The following is a 16,807-nucleotide window of genomic DNA, read 5'->3' on the forward strand; positions in this document are numbered from 1 at the left end:
GCTGTATAGCGATGTGACAAAAAAGGCTCTATTATTCCGTACTAAGTCTCACAGCTTGAAGCGGCCCGTCAGTGCTGATGCTGAGGAGCTAGCAGATAATATTCTTATGGGTGAAGGAGTCTCATTGGTTCCATGATACAGGTTTATAGTTGTGTCACGCTGGTCTTTTGGCCTAAGAATCAATGGAGTCTTTGGTCAGGATCAGCTGATTTCATTGAAAAGCAGGATACTGTATGCCTTCCCAGAGGGCTTCTATTATTGTGCAAATCACAGGGTGACAATGTATGATTTATCAAAGCCATTTTAAGTTTCTTAGTTGGGGGAGAGGGGGGTTAACGACGCACATATCAAACAGATGCCTGTGCAGAACTGTGTCTTTATCTAGAGGGAAAAGATGCAAATACCAGATGTCAAGCATTTCTGCTCCATCTCATTTCTAAGGCGGCTTCATTTAAACACAACTGCTTAAACATCAGCATATTCAGTATTAATGTTCAGGGTAAATGGAAAATAAAGGCCTCGTAATGTTTTGAGAAAAATGCCACCATGCGGATGCAGTTAGGCGGCAGGATAACTTGTTCCCTGTAGGACCAGTACAGCTTACTATTGAAATGTGGAATATTTATCACCCGCCACTGTGAGAGACATTCATTCATCGCAGCTAACAGTGGGCGGGGGTCACCAACACACAGAGCCCAACAACCACTCACACTAAGATAATTTAGAGTCACCGTTAACCCAAACATGAAATCTTTGGACGATGGAGGAAACCCACACAGACACGGGGAGAACATGCAAACACCACACAGAAATGCCCCAGGCTGGGAACCAAACCCACGACCTTCTTGGTGTGAGGAAACAGCACTAACCACTACGCCACCGTGCTGCCCCTGCGAAGGACATGTTTGAACTGAACTTTAAACTTCATAATATACTGCTGATACATTTCCCAAAAGCCAAAAATTTTAACTTCATTGTGGTTCTTCATCGAGGAAAGGTCACCAAAACCATTAAGATCCTTGGCAAGGCATTAAAGTCGAGATCAAAGCAGCAGACGAAAAAGGCTAATGCTGCCATCTCTAGAGCAACAAAGCTAGCATGACAAAAACCAGACCTGTTCAGCAACGAGAACCTCCAATGTACCAACAGTATACAGACCTAAATCTGTTTCTGCTCTCGATTTATAAGCTGCCAAATGAATTTATGAACTGGAGGTGTAAATGTCATCACATTTCCCGATGGATGAAGAGACATTAGCGGAAGAAGCACAGATATTCATCCTCATACCCGCACAGAGGAAGTTTAAACACTTGTGTCCAAGTGCTTGTTGTGTACGCTTGGGAAGTCTCAGAGATGTTAACCTGGATACGAAAATAAATAAACTGCTGCACAAAAACTCGACTGGGGATTTCTCATTGCTTCTGGCAGTGCAATGTGGCTGGCACTGTACCTTTACAGATACAGCCCAATTAATGTAATACCTACTTCTGATTTCCGTGTATTCCTACACTAAGCGTGCCATTGTGAGACCGGGCACCAACACGATACGCATGTAACCTATACATTCTTTGTGTTACATAACAAGAAACGAGCTACGGACCTCTTTGTTACCAAACCAAACAGCTGGCAGCCATGAGGCATCACGGTGCTGATCTTATTGTGGCTATGCAACACCGGTGAGATCGATGTATTGTGTGGTATAGTAAGAATGCCTTGTATACAAAAAAATTTATACAGAAAGAGACAAAATGCCTGAAATGCTAGTTCCAATAACAAATTCCATGTGAATATTCAGTTTTGCATATCAGCTGTATTGTGATAGTATGAACATTGCCCACAGTATTTCACTGTCTACTTTCACCAGCTCTATGCTGAGAACTAATGGGAGTATCATTCACATCCAAAACTCGCAGCCTACCGATAATTGCTCCTTCAGAGTTCACTGTGTGTGTGACATGCCGCCCAGTTTCACCACAGTCCTTGTAAGGATCTCAAAAGCATCTAGCGTCAACGTGTGACTTCACCCCGACCGCCAGCTCCCCCCAGCCCAGGTCCCACAGAGGCACCTGGTGGTACGCAGGCATCTCGGGGTGGCAATATTTAACATGGCGATGTTCGTTTCTTCGCCTTCCCTCATTTCAGCGTCACCTGTTAACATCATCCTCCCTGCCCGGGCCCAATTTGCTGTCCAACCATCAAGAGTCTACACACAGTGTCGGCTTGTAGTGCTGTACGCACACACCCACACACACACACACTCACACATACGCACACACACGCCCACACACACACACTTGACATTTGAGCAACACTGAAGAAACAAAAAGGGGTAACGAGTATTTTCCTGCAAGAAACTGGGATTGTTTTGGAGTATATATTTTTCACGTTTTCTCAGACAACATGGAGTACCGCTTTCTGAAAGGATTCCTGCTGGTTTTGTTGCTACAAAACTGCACATCTGAAGGTACAGTGGCATTATGCAAATAAGCTTGATTATCTATGTGATATTTCTATATGACATCAATACAGAAAGTTATTTTTCTTTCCAACAGCTTTGCTTCAGCATGTGATGGGCGTATAACTACGCTCCAGCTATGTTTCTATTTCAAATCAGTGAAGGAATGACTGAATGAGCAATGGAACAATTGGCAATGAATTACAGCTTTAATGCTCTAATCAATCATCTATGCTAATGACTCAGAAGCCCCGAGTGTTCTTATGTAGTGATTTACTGTGATTGTGGTTTCATGTATGGGCTCATAAACAAGCACCATACTGTAAGAAACACCTATGTGAGTTCCCTTGTGTTTTTCTTTTGTTACAACCAACCAAAAACGTTTAATAATTCCTTCCTAGGTCCGCCAAGCTCCATCCAATCCTCCACAGGGGTCACTCTCCAAGGTGATCAGACCTTACCCAGGGAAGCAGAGGTGCTGCCAGTAGTGGCCCCTCCTAGCCTGAAAGAAGTGCAGCAGGCTGTACAGGAAGCGTCAGAGCAGGTAGAAGGTCGCGGCGCAGAAGAGGTGCTGAAGGAGCTGCTAGAGAGGGTGGTAGGGGCAGCTCTGGGGCAGGTGGAAGGAGGGAGCGAAACGAAAGCTGATGAGGGAGTAGTGCAGGAAACGGTGGAAGAGGATGCCCTTGGGGCTGAAGGAGGGCCAGCTGAAGGCAACACAGAAGTAAATGTGTCAGAGCAGGAAGTGGAGAAGGAAGAGTTGGAGGGTGAAGATATGGGCATTAAAGGAGGAGATACTGGTGCTGAAGAGGAGCCGGAGTTATCAGAGGTGGATGCACTTGAAGATGGAGCTGAAGAAGGGGAAGCATTTGCAGAGGGGGAGGGAGAAACAGCAGCTGGGTCCGTGGTGGAGACCGCAGGAGGTGTAAAGATTGGAGGCAGAGAAGCATACGGGGTGGAGGTTATCAGTGAGTCTCTGGACATTCAAGTGAGTCAGGAGGTTGCAGGGGGAACAGTAACTGTTTCAGGTGAGACAGGGGGAGATCCACGGGTAGCGAAGCCAGGGATGTGGGACAACAATGAGCAGCATGAGGTTGCATTGTCAGAAGAAAAAGGAGCAGCTGAAATAGAAGCACCGGAGGCAGAGGAAACTCCAGCTGCTGTGGAGGTGGCAGTGGGCAGAGAGCCAGAGCTGGACAAAGTAGGAGAGTCTGACCATGGTGTGGCTGCGGCTGACGGGGAGCAGACGACAGACGTATGGGGTAAAGAAAATGCTGGGGAGGCTGAAATTCAAGTAGATAAATTAGATGGTGAGGCAACAGCACTGCCTTCTGATCATTTTGAGACAGAGACAAAACAACCTGTAGCAGCAGAGGCCAGAGAGGAGGAGGAGGAAGAGGTAAACAGAGTGAAGGATGCTGAAGGAGCAAAAGTAGGGGACCAACAAGGCCATTTCGCTGTGGAGGGAGGAGCAAATGGAACAAATGGAAGTGAAAGAGATGCAGAAGGTAAAATGAAGGAGGAATTAGTGGCATCAGTGAATGAGGAGGGTGAACAACAAGCAGGCGAAGAAGAGCAGATTGCCTTGGAGACCTCATTTGGCAGTGAAAGAGAGGATCAAGGTGAGATACGTGTGATTCCAGTAGGTTAGGTAGAGTTACAAATATGTACAAGTGCTTTGGTCTGGAGTGAAACCGGCACAAAGAAATTAGGCCTAGTTGTCCGAAACCTTGAAATTCCATACAAACCCAAATCCTCTCATCAACTTTCTTATCCTTTTGTTGATAAGCTCCAAATTTTAACTGCCACATTCACTTTACCTTGAGTCAGCTCTGCCTATTAACATTACGAGTGTACAAGCTGTTCAGATTTGGGTCACAAAAACTCAGAACTGCACCGATATTTATCTTTAAACATTCAGTTGCACCCAACAAGCTTAAACTTTGGTTAAGCGTGCATTGTTTGCATCTTAACCTACTTAAGGAGAGAAAAGCTCTTAAATGCGGCTTATGAGCTCCTTTATTACATTTTACAATTCCATTGGTTGCCAGACCATGTCTTGAAAAACTAAGATTGAAAAATTCTGTGTCAGCTTTTCTTTGTTTGTTTGTGTGTTTGTTTTTGTTTAGGGTGTGCAGTTTTGTTGGCAAATGATCAAGTGTTTGAGAAAGCACTGGGAAGAATTCAATATCTCGAAATGAACAATAATTCTTTGAATAGAAACCTGTAAAATTCACTTAAGATCAAGCAAACTCGACAACGTGCGGCCGACCTCCCACGCACAGCTACAGCACATCTTCACATTATTCTACATTCCACAGATCCATTCGAGAAACCCGAAATGTTGGCCTCTTGGCTTCATTTTCATGTGTGTGTCACATATCGACCCCCTCTTCTAGAAACTCTGCTGATCTCTGCCCCTGTGCCTGAAGATGGTGCTGAAGCCTCTTTACAGCAGAGCCCTGAGAGGCAGACCCCCACCATGAGGCCATCGTTAGCTGGGGTCGAGAAAGGAGAAAATACCCTTGTTGATGAAATATCTATCCACGGCAATGAGATCATCACCCCCACTGATGACCTTCTGCCGCAGAGCCCAGATATGGCCAAACCTACGCTGGATAATGTGCTGAAGGATGCTCTAGCTGAGCCACCTCAGGCAGAGAGGGAAGAACCAGGGGAGGCAAATGGGCTTGCGGAAGATACAGGTAGAACCCCGCCTCACCAAAAAAAAAAAAAAAAAAAAAAAAAAAAAGAGCAAAAAGTGCGAAATTCAGCTCTTTTTCAGAGACTGAATATGATCTCAAATTCTCAAGTGCCGTTTGTGGGCTGTAAACGTGTTCGGTTATATATCATAGCAGACTTTTTGCAGTTTAACACTTCGGTAGGATAAAGAAGAAGAAGAGAAAAAAAAAAAACAACATCAAGAACATGAATCTGGCAGCAAAATATGCAGATGAAGTTATTGCTGTTTCATTTGAATAGGCAGCGCAGCAGGCTAACCACTTAGGCAGCGAAGGAGACGAACCGCACTGACTGGTGGCTGAAGAGCAGAAAGTTGGGACCAGTACACCGACAACTGCTGTCTTTATATTGCATCACATTACGCTTCCTCTTTGTGCAGCGGAGGGAGAGCTGATTTATTTATAGGAAAGATGTAATATTTTCATGTGCAAATGTCTGTATATTGACCTTTAAATCCAATGCCTTCTCCTTCTTCTCTTCTTCCTGCCTAATGTTTCTGTTCAGAGACTAATGAGCTGGGCTTGGAGGCTTGGAAGATTGGGGCCATTTCTGCTGCAATCTTCCTGGCTTTGGAGACGGCCGTCATTTTGATCTATATTCTCAAATGTCATAACAAAAAGAGGTAGGTCACACTGATTTCTGCGTGCTAAATATGCAGGAATAATAATAATAATTAAAAAGATATATATATTCTTGCAGCCAAAAAATGTGCAGTCCAACTAGGCTTTACTTAAGACTGCTGATCATCTAGCCATTATTTCCAGCATCACGCCATCCATTGTCTGCATTATAAATCCAATAGCCTCAAACAAAATTGATTTCCATCATACCTCTAATCGTGCTCTACCATAGAATGAATTTGTGTTTTGGCTCTGCCTTTATAAAGGTGACTCCTTCATGCTTTATTTTTTATGAATAGGAATGAAAATAATACTTAAGTCTGCAGTTGCACAAGTACCAGCTGAATCCATGTGCTTCTCCTCTAATAGCTGCTGAAATAAGCCATCTGATTGCCAGCTATAGTACCAACAGTGCTACAATCACAGATGGGACTTACTGCGGTGCTGGTACATGATTGCTTCTGATGTTGCCCAAACTGTAGTTCAAATATCTGTTCTGATAGATGATGAAAAGTGCTCAGTATAACTCGCCCTGTTCATAACGGGAAAAAAAGAGAAAAAAAAAAAGAAAAGAAAAAGTGAACGGTCTTCCAGCAGTTATGAACTGCACAAGTTTTTGTTATTTTTTTCCACGTGGCCCATTGCAACAAGCTGTTAATTTTGAGAGAGCGTAGCATTAAGCAACAACAATAATATCTGAGGTATGGTGCACGTCCTGGTGTGTGTGTGTGTGTGTAGTACCCTGGCTCTTCAGCGGACATGTGAAGAAGGGTGCGTTGAAGCAGAGGCCACTACAGGAGGTGACTGCAGCGATGACACACTGCCTGCCAGCAACGGGGATGCTCAACAGTACGTTGACATTTTCAAATATCTACAGCGATGCCAAATATAACATTAATAAATAAAGACACAACACATACTGTACCTTATACAGCTGGGTTACAAATGAAAGAGGAAAATGCCAGCAAACACACTGGTCTTAAATCCACAAGTGCTCGCTTGAAGAGTACAAAGGCTAAAAAGTCATGCATGACTCAATTTCATTTATTTTCATAATCTAAAAACGATTGAGTTACACTTTGTGCGCCGTATGAAAGCATGTTTATTCACTGGTCTGTTTTGTCTACTCCACACTTCTCCTTATACTTCAGCCAACTTCGTAAGAGAATAGTTATATTAAGATTAAAAAAAAAACAAAACAAAACAACTCTAGACAGAGTTCAGGGCCGATTCAAACCATATTAGCGTTTACAAAACTCAGAGTACATCTCTTCTTGCTCCCACATTTCTTCTACACAGTTTAGTCCATTTTCTGCTGCCACCAACTAACTTCCACAGCAGTCAGATGTCAGACTTCTCCATTGTGAGCTGACTAAATGTGGTGTGCTGACCTGGAAACTTGTGGTTCATAGGATCTACCAGTTGTGTGCTTCTCAGCTGATTCCCCTCCTGGCTATTGTAAGTTATGTGCTCAAGAGGCAGCTCACTGTGTCACATGAGGGTATGAGTCTCGTGAACTCAGAGCATTAATTGGTAATACCGCTATTTTTTCCTAATCAGGCTACCAAGCTTGAATCAATAACAAGGTGTGTGTGTGTGTGTGTGAGAGAGAGAGGAGTGACCATGTGAAATTAAAGGCTATGGGTGTGTGTAAAAGTTGGAAAAAGAGAAATTATCATTTCGATTAGGTACAAACATAACTTGCATGTATATAATCCTATTAAGTGTATGCTTGTGTGTCAGAAATAGTGTGTGCAAGAAGTGTGTAGGAAATAAAGGGACCTCTGATACACGCCGAGCACAGACAATAACAAAGCAACACTGAATTATTAAACAGCCAACTGAGTTATCTTGAAATGTGTCCTTGTTAAGGTACTTTATAGGAAGCAGCGACAATCCAGCTGTCATTGGAAGAGGGGATCACTAAAAACACCCCAAACAAACAATAAAAGTCACTTTCAGAATACTTTCTAAAGGTCACAGTTTCAGAAGCAGCATCATCGTGAACAATAAACGCACAACAGGCTGCTCTTTCTGTGTAGGATGCCAGCCGCCGTGGTGCACGGGAAACACATTTACTGAGTGGACAATAACTGGAGGCCCAGATAATACACAGGCAATCCAGGGAATGTGCACATTTGGCTATTCTTAAGCCTTCTTTTCCCAGACAGCATAAATTGAAGGGATCAATATCATGTTGTAATGGAGTTGAGAGTCAGTACTCACACAGCAAACCAGGCAAATAGTATTTACAGCTGCATTTACAGGACGCAGTCTTCACTGACTTTGACGGCAGCGCAGTCCTCAGGCAAGCCAGCTCAACTGGCTCCTGAAGTCACTGTTTATATTTTCCTTTCCCCCCCATTATACAAAGTGTGGTTGTATTTTCCTTCAGATCAGAACTGTGTGAAGCCAACTGATGCCATCAGCTTTGATGTGTCAACATCAACCGATGAACTGACGCTGCTACATACACGTTAGTTTTATTTTCTCCGCTACAGCTCAGAGTCCTTAACTGGCCACACGCCACTCTTCCCTCTCTCTACCTGCAACACCTTGAGTGAACACGCATGGCCACAGACGGTTGCTACAAACGGACGGGGAGGGAAGATGTGTGCCAAAGTCAATTTGAAAGCAACACAGTGATGATAGATAATCATTCTGGGGAAGATGCAACACTTCAGCATAAATGATGTGCGTATCTGGAAGGAAACAAAGGTGGCACTCTTTCTACCCTTCAGGGTGAATAAATTAGGGCATGTGAAAATGCATTCTGCTCCTTTAGCAGTTTTTTCACCCAGGACAGCATCACCTGCAATTAGTCAATAATGTCAAGTGATCTATTTATATCTGGGTGTGCCATTACCTTGCAGCGTACCCCCCCCCCCCCCCTCGGCACCTCCTCCTCAACACAGTTTGTAAGCTTCTCCATCTGGCGTGGTAGTCATTAAATAAACAGACCTTGCAGTGAGAATATTAGCATTTGCTCACAGCAGCATTACCAACAGGAGTTCGACAGCCATTATGAATACGCCTAATTAAATTTTGCTTGAATTTCACTGGTAGATTGCATGTCCCGGCAGAATGACACTGTCTTTGTGTTTATGTAAAGCAAAGAATTTGCCCTCATTAGGATCAAACAGTCTACTGAATGTTGTATCGGTAATTATTCTTGCCATTAAAACACCCCTGTCTTTTCCCCTTCTCACTATTTGGCCATTACGACGGTTAAATCTCTGCCAACTGACCTACTGTCTTCTCCACCAGGATAGCAGAATTTGACCCCTCTGATGTGGCTTCAACCCTGGCCATAAACAAAGAGCAGCACAAAGCGGCACATGCGATACCCATGTTGGACCTCCCACCCGGCCCCACGGAGGAGTCTGCCAACACTGGACCGGGACCAGACTCACACGACCTCCGGACATCCATTCTCTAGGGGGGTCCAACTGTTTGTCCGTTCCTGCTGTGTCTAAATAGAACCCAGAAAGCCGCTCTTCAACACGGTGCCCCATCCCTGTTTCGAATGACCCCGTCTCAAAACCTAATCCAACGCAGACCGCCTTGGAGTCTGGCTGTAATAACTACTGTATGTGTGTTTGGTGTGTATGCTGGTCTGTGTATGTGTCAATTGGAGACAGAGATACTGCAGCACATGTATTAATGTGTTGAAGGGAGGAATGTGAATTAACAATCTGAGCTGTGAATGACTGTACTGGAAGAACAGCAAAAAAAAAAAAAAAAAAAAAAAAAAAAAAAAAATCACCGCGCTGAATGTGTTGAAAATATGTTAGAAATCGAGTTTGATGTCTGTGTCCTCTGATGAGCTTGTCAAAGAAATGTCTTTCATGCTGACCACATCAGTGACGCTGAACAAAACTGTTAGAGACCGTGTAAAAAGGCACGAACAGCGGGCATGAACCATTTCCCAATTTTCTTTTCCATACAATTTAATCACAATGCCGTGGCAGAATCAGGGTGCCACATCCGCACAGGCCCATTCTAATGCATCATTGTAGCCTGGCAAGAGAGAGCAAGAGAGGGAAAGAAAAACGCTATTTTACATGATGATCTTTCAAACTGAATTAAATTTTTATTCTACAAAACGCCTGACCTTTGTATCACCGTTTTTTGATTTGAGAATACCAAATTAAAATGTCAACATGGAACGCCTGCTTTCCTTTTGCCTCCAAATATGTATATTTCTGTAGCTGCTCTGCAAAATACAGAGCATAATTGTAAACAAATTTCTGCATTCCAATTAAGTAATTACGGGGAACAAATGTGCACACAGATTGTCAAGAATTTTCCCCCAGACACCTGTCTGCCTAAATAGATAAACTATTGCCGTGTTTGGCTGACAGCGAGTAAGTTCACTGAAGTGTGACTTCAGCCTGAATGCTATCTCACAGTCAAGGCCTTTATTTTGAGTGACCACACAGACTGGCGTCATTCAAGTTATGATCACAAGGCATGTGAATGAGAAAGCATTTGAACCCTCAAGTGTATCCATGTGCATACTTGGGTTCAGTGAGTGATTGTGTGTGTGTGTCTGTGTGTGTGTGTGTGTGTGTGTGTGTGTGTGTGTGTGTGTGGGCACACAAGCTCCACAGAGTTCTGGTCACGAGCTCAATACTGTAGCTATTTAAGCCAAGAGAGGGGAACGGGCTGACTCTTGGGGCAATACAGTTGAGCAGACAGAGGAGCAGCATGCACAGTCAGAGGTAGGGGCAACACATCACACTGACGCACTTTCACACACACACACACACGCGCGCACACACACAACTGAGAAGCAATGAGTCTCACAGCTTAAAAGTGGGAGGAGCGGCTTCAGCAGTATTTGTGCATCCAAAGGAAACATCAGGCTATTGAACAATTCAGCTTTTTGGGGGGAAAAAAAAAAAAAAGAAAGAAAAAGAAAAGTTACATTTGATATTACACATTACACTACACGTTGCCACAAAGCAGCCCGTGTTGCACTTGTCGAGTATTATTACATTTCTGCAAAAGTGCACCATGTAAAGTGCATGGATTTTAATTGGCCACTTTCCTTGGGAGGTTGTTATGACTGTTTAGCTGTAAAATAATTGCTCCTGACAAATTATTCGTCTCTCCTTCATTTATTCCTAATCAACAGGCTTCAAAAAGCCAGGCAAATCTAACGACAAATATGGTTAAAGCAAATCCTTTCTTGCCATCTATCACTGAAAGTTTTTCTGAAGTTGTTCAAGTTGAAAGCTAATAGCTTTGTGAATTATGAATAAATGACTCTTACTGCCTGCAGGGGTGTGTAAGCAGTTTCAGAATAATGCTCCTTCTTTTTTTTTAATTTTTGTCTTCATCTTATCAAATGTGTGCTTGGATAGGCTGCGGTCTCCGTACATCCCTGAACATGATTTGTGGTTGAGAAAAAAAGACGGATGGGTGGATCGTAGGAAAATGTGTCTCCTTTTTCTCTGTCATTCCAAAACTCCTAACCTATTAATCAAACAGCGAACTGTGTATGTCGGCAGCTTGTGGACAGTGGGTGTCCTGGTGGTGACCCTGTGCGCCACCCTAACACTGGCCCAGTTCCCCCGGGAGTGCGTAACCCCCGAGGGGCTGCGGAGCGGCCAGTGCTGCCCGTCCCCCGCAGGAGTTGCGGGGGACGAATGTGGTTCCAGCACGGGAAGGGGTCAATGTGTGGCCATCACAGCAGACAACCGACGCCACGGACCGCAGTATCCTTATGCAGGGCGTGACGACAGAGAGAGGTGGCCATTGAGATTTTTCAATCGTACTTGCCAGTGTAATGGGAATTTCACTGGCTACAACTGTGGGCGATGCCGACACGGCCTAACTGGACCAAACTGTGATCAGAGGATCTCTGTGGGTGAGAGAATGCATCATATATAAACTCAGCATTAGAGACCTTGATGTGATGTCTTAAAAGTCAATGGACCTCAAAAACAACATCATCAAAAAAAAACCAAAACAAAACAAAACTCATTAGTTAGGAAAGAAGGCTACATTCACTGTTGGGCAAAGGAAAAGTTCATTTTTAATAACGCTTCCCTTTTTCTTGCCTGTTCCCTCATTCCTCCCACACCTCAACCATCCCATCACTCTCCCTCTCTCTCTCCTCCTGCCTTCCTCTACCCCATTAACCTCACTCCAGTGAGGAGGAATATCATGCAGATGAGCTCATCTGAGAAGCAAGCATTTGTGAATGCTTTGGACCAAGCTAAGAGGACGGTTCACCCCGACCTGGTCATCTGCACAAGACGGTACGTGAGCCTTTTCACAGTTAAATCATTCAGACTTTTCTGTACAGTCTTGATGATTATAACAAAAACCCCTAATATGAAAGAATATTGAAAAACCTATTTAACGACCTAGTTTCAAGAGGAAGCTTGATCTTCCCTCAGCAAGTCTCTGGTGTTGTATCACAAGTGACAACAAACAACCAAGCAAAGAACAAGGACCTAAAAACTCCAGTCGAGCCCTTTCATGCAGAGCGGTCGCTGCAGTGGACAGCTATTCAGAGGCTGATTTCTTCTGTATGCATGAGTCTCGATGTCAAAGTTGCCTCACTCCATGAAATGTGAAATGAAATGTCCTAAAAGATAAACTGGCCAAGATGGAATGGCAAAAGTGCAGCGCAGGGAGGTAACATCTGTCCTTTCCTTCAATTCTAGGAGCGCACAAAACAAAAAGAAGTATTTCGTAGTATTTACTACTAATTTAGTTAGTCATTGTTTTGTTAAAACATATTTCATCAGTTAAAGGCTCAAAGGCATGGTGTCCAGCCTAGCAGACATGTCACCAATTCCTTGAAAAATGTGTGTTAAAAAAACAACCAAAAAAACCAAAAAAAAAAACCAAAAAAAAAACAAAGTTGATTTTATTTAATTTTTTTCCATGCCTATAGAGTAATAAAAACACTTGGGAAAAGAATCCTGAGGGAGGTTTTCATAATTCATGAAAGGGCTAGCTGAGTGTGGCAGTTGAAAGCTCAGAAATACACCAATGGGCGAACACACGCTGTGTTTTGAGAATTATCAGTTAAGTTCGTGAGAATTTTCTCAGGGCAGTTTTCCTTTAACACTGTGGGTTCAAGAGTAAATTAGCAGGTTAGTCAGGAGTAAAGGGATTTATAGTCTTCAGAGTAACGGTGCAGGAATCTCTGAATAGCCTCCTTCAGAATCAGCAGAGGAGCGCGGTAGTTTAATTTTTTCAAAACTGTTCCCAGCCGCAGGTAATCAACCATTTAACCTCCTAATCAAGTTCACACCCACTCCCCCCAGGCAGCTGCAGGACAAAATGAAATGCACATACAATGTATGTTGATTTGTAATCTACCTGAAAACATACGCTTTCACTGAAACTGGTCCGTCTTACTATAAAGCTCACAAACTAAGTAGCGTGTTCTTCTCCTTTTTAGGTACCAGGAGGTGTTCGGGCCTGATGGCAACACGCCCCAGTTTGAGAACATAACCATTTACAACTACTTCGTTTGGACCCACTATTACTCTGTTAGCAAAACCTTCCTGGGGCCAGGCCAGGCCAGTTTTGGAGGAGTAGACTTCTCCCATGAGGGCCCTGGTTTTGTCACCTGGCACCGCTTTCATCTCCTCCAACTGGAGAGAGACATGCAGGTGAGTACAAACAAGTGAGGGGAGAGGAGGGGACCGAAAGCATTTAGTGGAAGGAAAGAGAAGGCTGGTGAAGTAAATGCAGAGGAAAGGACAGGAAAGAGTCTGGCGATCTGAAAAGACGGACGCAGCAAAAAAGCAAGACGAGAGTAGAGGAGGAAGCCAAACAGACAGAGGTAAGAGCAGAATATAGTCAGCTGGAAAGTAGAGAGAGAAACAGTGTGAATGTGCGAGAAATCGTGAAAGAATTACGGAATTGAAAATCTGAGTAAAGTGGGAAGGCGCTCGAAATGTGTCTTCAGAAACAAACGATGAAACACAGACAAACCGACCCGCACGTGCAAACGCCTGCTTTCTTTCAATCGTTATTCCATCCATGCAGGACATGCTGGGTGACCCCACCTTCGCCCTGCCCTACTGGAACTTCGCCATCGGAGGCAGCGAGTGCGACATCTGTACCGACGACCTGCTGGGAGCCAGGAGCAGCTTTGATATGAATGCCATCAGCTCCAACTCTGTGTTCTCCCAGTGGAGGGTCATATGCGAGAGTGTGGATGACTACGACTCTTTGGGCACTATCTGCAACAGTGAGCACAGCCGCAGAAACAGGCACACACTATATCTCAGGCCTGATGTACAGCGTAGTCTCAGTTGCATCAGAAAAGAGGGCAAAGAGCTCATAAAGTGAGCATGTAGAACATAAGCTGCTATAAATAAAACCACACAGCTGTTGTGCTGCATTAGATAGCGCTTGTTATTAGTTCGGTTGGAAATGCTCTTCTTGTTAAACATTACCTCCTAAGTTACTGCGTGCATCTTAACACACCGATTTTCGACATGGTTCCTGATTCAGGGACGCTAATTTTTCCATGGTAGACACTGGTGCACATTGTAATTTTTCAAGTGTTAATTAATTCCCAGTGGGTCAGGAGGTTTGCGCTAGAAATGTGGAACCTTATGTAACCCTGTGATAAAATCGACTTTGGGGCGATCAGATTTGCAGAGATCGGCTCTTATTCCGCATTGGCACCAGATTACCACCATAAATCACGGCCTTCTCTTTGTGTTGGCTCACGTTTTTTTTTTTTTTTTTTCCCCCCCTAATATAACTCATTCATTGAGTATTATCTTTTCATGTGGAGTTCTGGAATTATGCCAATCCACTCTATTATGATCACATGAAAGCGGACTCCTTTTTCAAAAGCTGCGTATGCGCTCGGAGAAAGGCTGAGAGAATTCGGTAACAGGTAGAACATGTGAGTGGCCAACGTGCGAGTGAGCTGTCTGATTAATCCCCTTAGAGAGTCACGACAGGCCTGGTATTTCCTGCGTCAACAAGCAACATCTCCTTAAATGGGTTGAAGGGGGGCTGATTTGTGCATGTGACTGATGAAGACAGGACTCTAGCCGTCTGCGCTTTCCTTTGATCTGAGGGAATAATCTTCAAACAGACAACACAGATATTTATCCTTCTACTTATGTGTTTGTCTGCATATAGCACAAAAAAGAGCTCAAGCGTGCATGGAGGGGGGCGGGGTGGTGGGGGGGGGGGCTACTTCTGTTCAGTCAAAGAGCTCCAAGTCACTACTGTTGACTTCTAGTGAATAATTAAAATGAAAACTGCCATCCTGTCATGTTTAAAACCGATTAAACTGGTCTAGTCTCCCACATAGAATTACAATGCAGATGAATAATACAATGTTTCTAATCATCTTTCTTCTAATTTCTGCGGGGACCACTGGCCTACATCTGAAAGACTGATATCAGCGCATCGCTAACAACAACAACAACAACAACAACAAAAATAAAACAAACAAACAAAAAGAAAACAACCAAAAACAAAAAACCCAGAACTTCTTTGTTCAAATCATCTTTCATCTGATTGCAGCGGTAATTATACGTCATCTGTCTGTATCACACAGATACAGAAACCAGCCCCATCAGGAGGAACCCGGCTGGTAACGTTGCCCGGCCCATGGTGCAGAGGCTGCCACAGCCCCAGGATGTGTTGGAGTGTCTACAGCTCAACACCTATGACACGCCTCCTTACTACTCCACCTCCTCCGAGAGCTTCAGGAACACTGTTGAAGGTCAGAATCAAAGCAGCCTCCCGAACAATCTCCCATCAACCAACGGAGGCTCATCTCACAGCTGCAGAGCTGCTGAATTTATTTATGGCTGCGCAGATACAAAAACACAAAGCCAGAAACATACACACGCACACGCGCGCGCGAGATCCTCCACCCACATGCGCATATGGTTCGCTCCAAAACAGCATTTGCTGCTCCTAATTTGGGCAAATCAGTGCTTCCATTTAAAGGCTTTGTTGTTTTGTTGTTTTTTTGTTTCCTTTTTTTCCCCTCCAGGCTACAGCGCCCCACAGGGGACATACGACCCGGTGATCCGCAGCCTCCACAACCTGGCCCACCTCTTCCTCAACGGGACGGGCGGACAGACTCACCTTTCCCCCAACGATCCCATCTTTGTCCTGCTGCACACCTTCACCGACGCCATCTTTGATGAGTGGCTCCGCAGGCACGAACCAGGTGCACCGAGCGCTGAAATAAAGGCAGACGCAGTGACATAACACGCAATGAGGGATCAATGGATGGATGAACCATTTTTCTCATCCTCCAGGTGAGCTAGTCTACCCTGAAGAGAACGCCCCGATTGGACACAACCGCAGGTTCAACATGGTTCCTTTTTGGCCCCCTGTCAGCAATGCTGAGATGTTTGTCTCTGCCCCGGACAACCTGGGATACTCCTATGAAGTCCAGTGGCCAGGCGAGTCAATGCACATACGTGCCAGCGCGCACACCAAGCCCATACCACGCCATTAACCTCCATTTTTTTTTTTTTTCCTCCCCCACAGCTCGCGCCTACACCCTGTCTGAGATCATCACCATAGCTATTGTTGCGGCCGTGCTGGTGGTGGCGGTGGTGGGTGGCGTCATCGCCTGCGCTGTGCGCGCACGTTCCTACCGCTCGGCTGAGGCCTTAGAGCCACTGCTGGGGGATACCTTCCGACGCTACTCAGAGGACGACCGGAGGTTGGACAAGTCCCAGTCTGTCGTCTAAATCCCTGCCTAACCAGAGAGGCCTTAACATTGCGTTTGTTTTTCTTTTTTAATACGCCACCGTCTTCTAATAAAGCTGAGCTGGTTTCGAACCCAGCAACCGCGCATCTTTGCGAGTCTTTTGTTCAGTGGATGAGAGTCAAGCTGCAGTCAAGAGGTCTGATGGCTTTCAGCCGCTCAGCTGATGAACGAACACACACAAAGCTGCAATTCAGTGATGACTCTTGACATCTTTGAATAAGTAATTTATGACTTCTCCCGCTCACCCTTCTGTCCTCA

At 44.6% G+C, this 16,807-nt stretch overlaps 1 protein-coding gene across 1 annotated transcript; it reads left to right on the forward strand.

Moving 5' to 3' along the window:
- The first annotated feature begins 10,521 nt into the window (after positions 1-10,521).
- Positions 10,522-16,529, forward strand: tyrp1b (tyrosinase-related protein 1b). Its single transcript, XM_029505747.1, has 9 exons — positions 10,522-10,538; positions 11,331-11,689; positions 11,975-12,083; positions 13,241-13,454; positions 13,834-14,038; positions 15,374-15,541; positions 15,818-15,997; positions 16,089-16,235; positions 16,324-16,529. Exons 1-9 carry the CDS (start codon positions 10,525-10,527, stop codon positions 16,527-16,529), a joined length of 1,602 nt encoding a protein of 533 aa, XP_029361607.1. The 5' UTR covers positions 10,522-10,524.
- Positions 16,530-16,807: the final 278 nt, after the last annotated feature.

This window comes from Echeneis naucrates, chromosome 1 (genome assembly GCF_900963305.1).
Source record: "Echeneis naucrates chromosome 1, fEcheNa1.1, whole genome shotgun sequence".
NCBI classification, from domain to species: Eukaryota; Metazoa; Chordata; class Actinopteri; order Carangiformes; family Echeneidae; genus Echeneis; species Echeneis naucrates.

Excerpts from the sequence above, each read along its gene's own strand:
- tyrp1b (XM_029505747.1), top strand. Across the intron at positions 11,690-11,974 it reads TGATCAGAGGATCTCTGTGG|TGAGGAGGAATATCATGCAG; the intron begins GTGAGAGAATGC and ends ACCTCACTCCAG. Across the intron at positions 15,998-16,088 it reads GCTCCGCAGGCACGAACCAG|GTGAGCTAGTCTACCCTGAA; the intron begins GTGCACCGAGCG and ends CTCATCCTCCAG.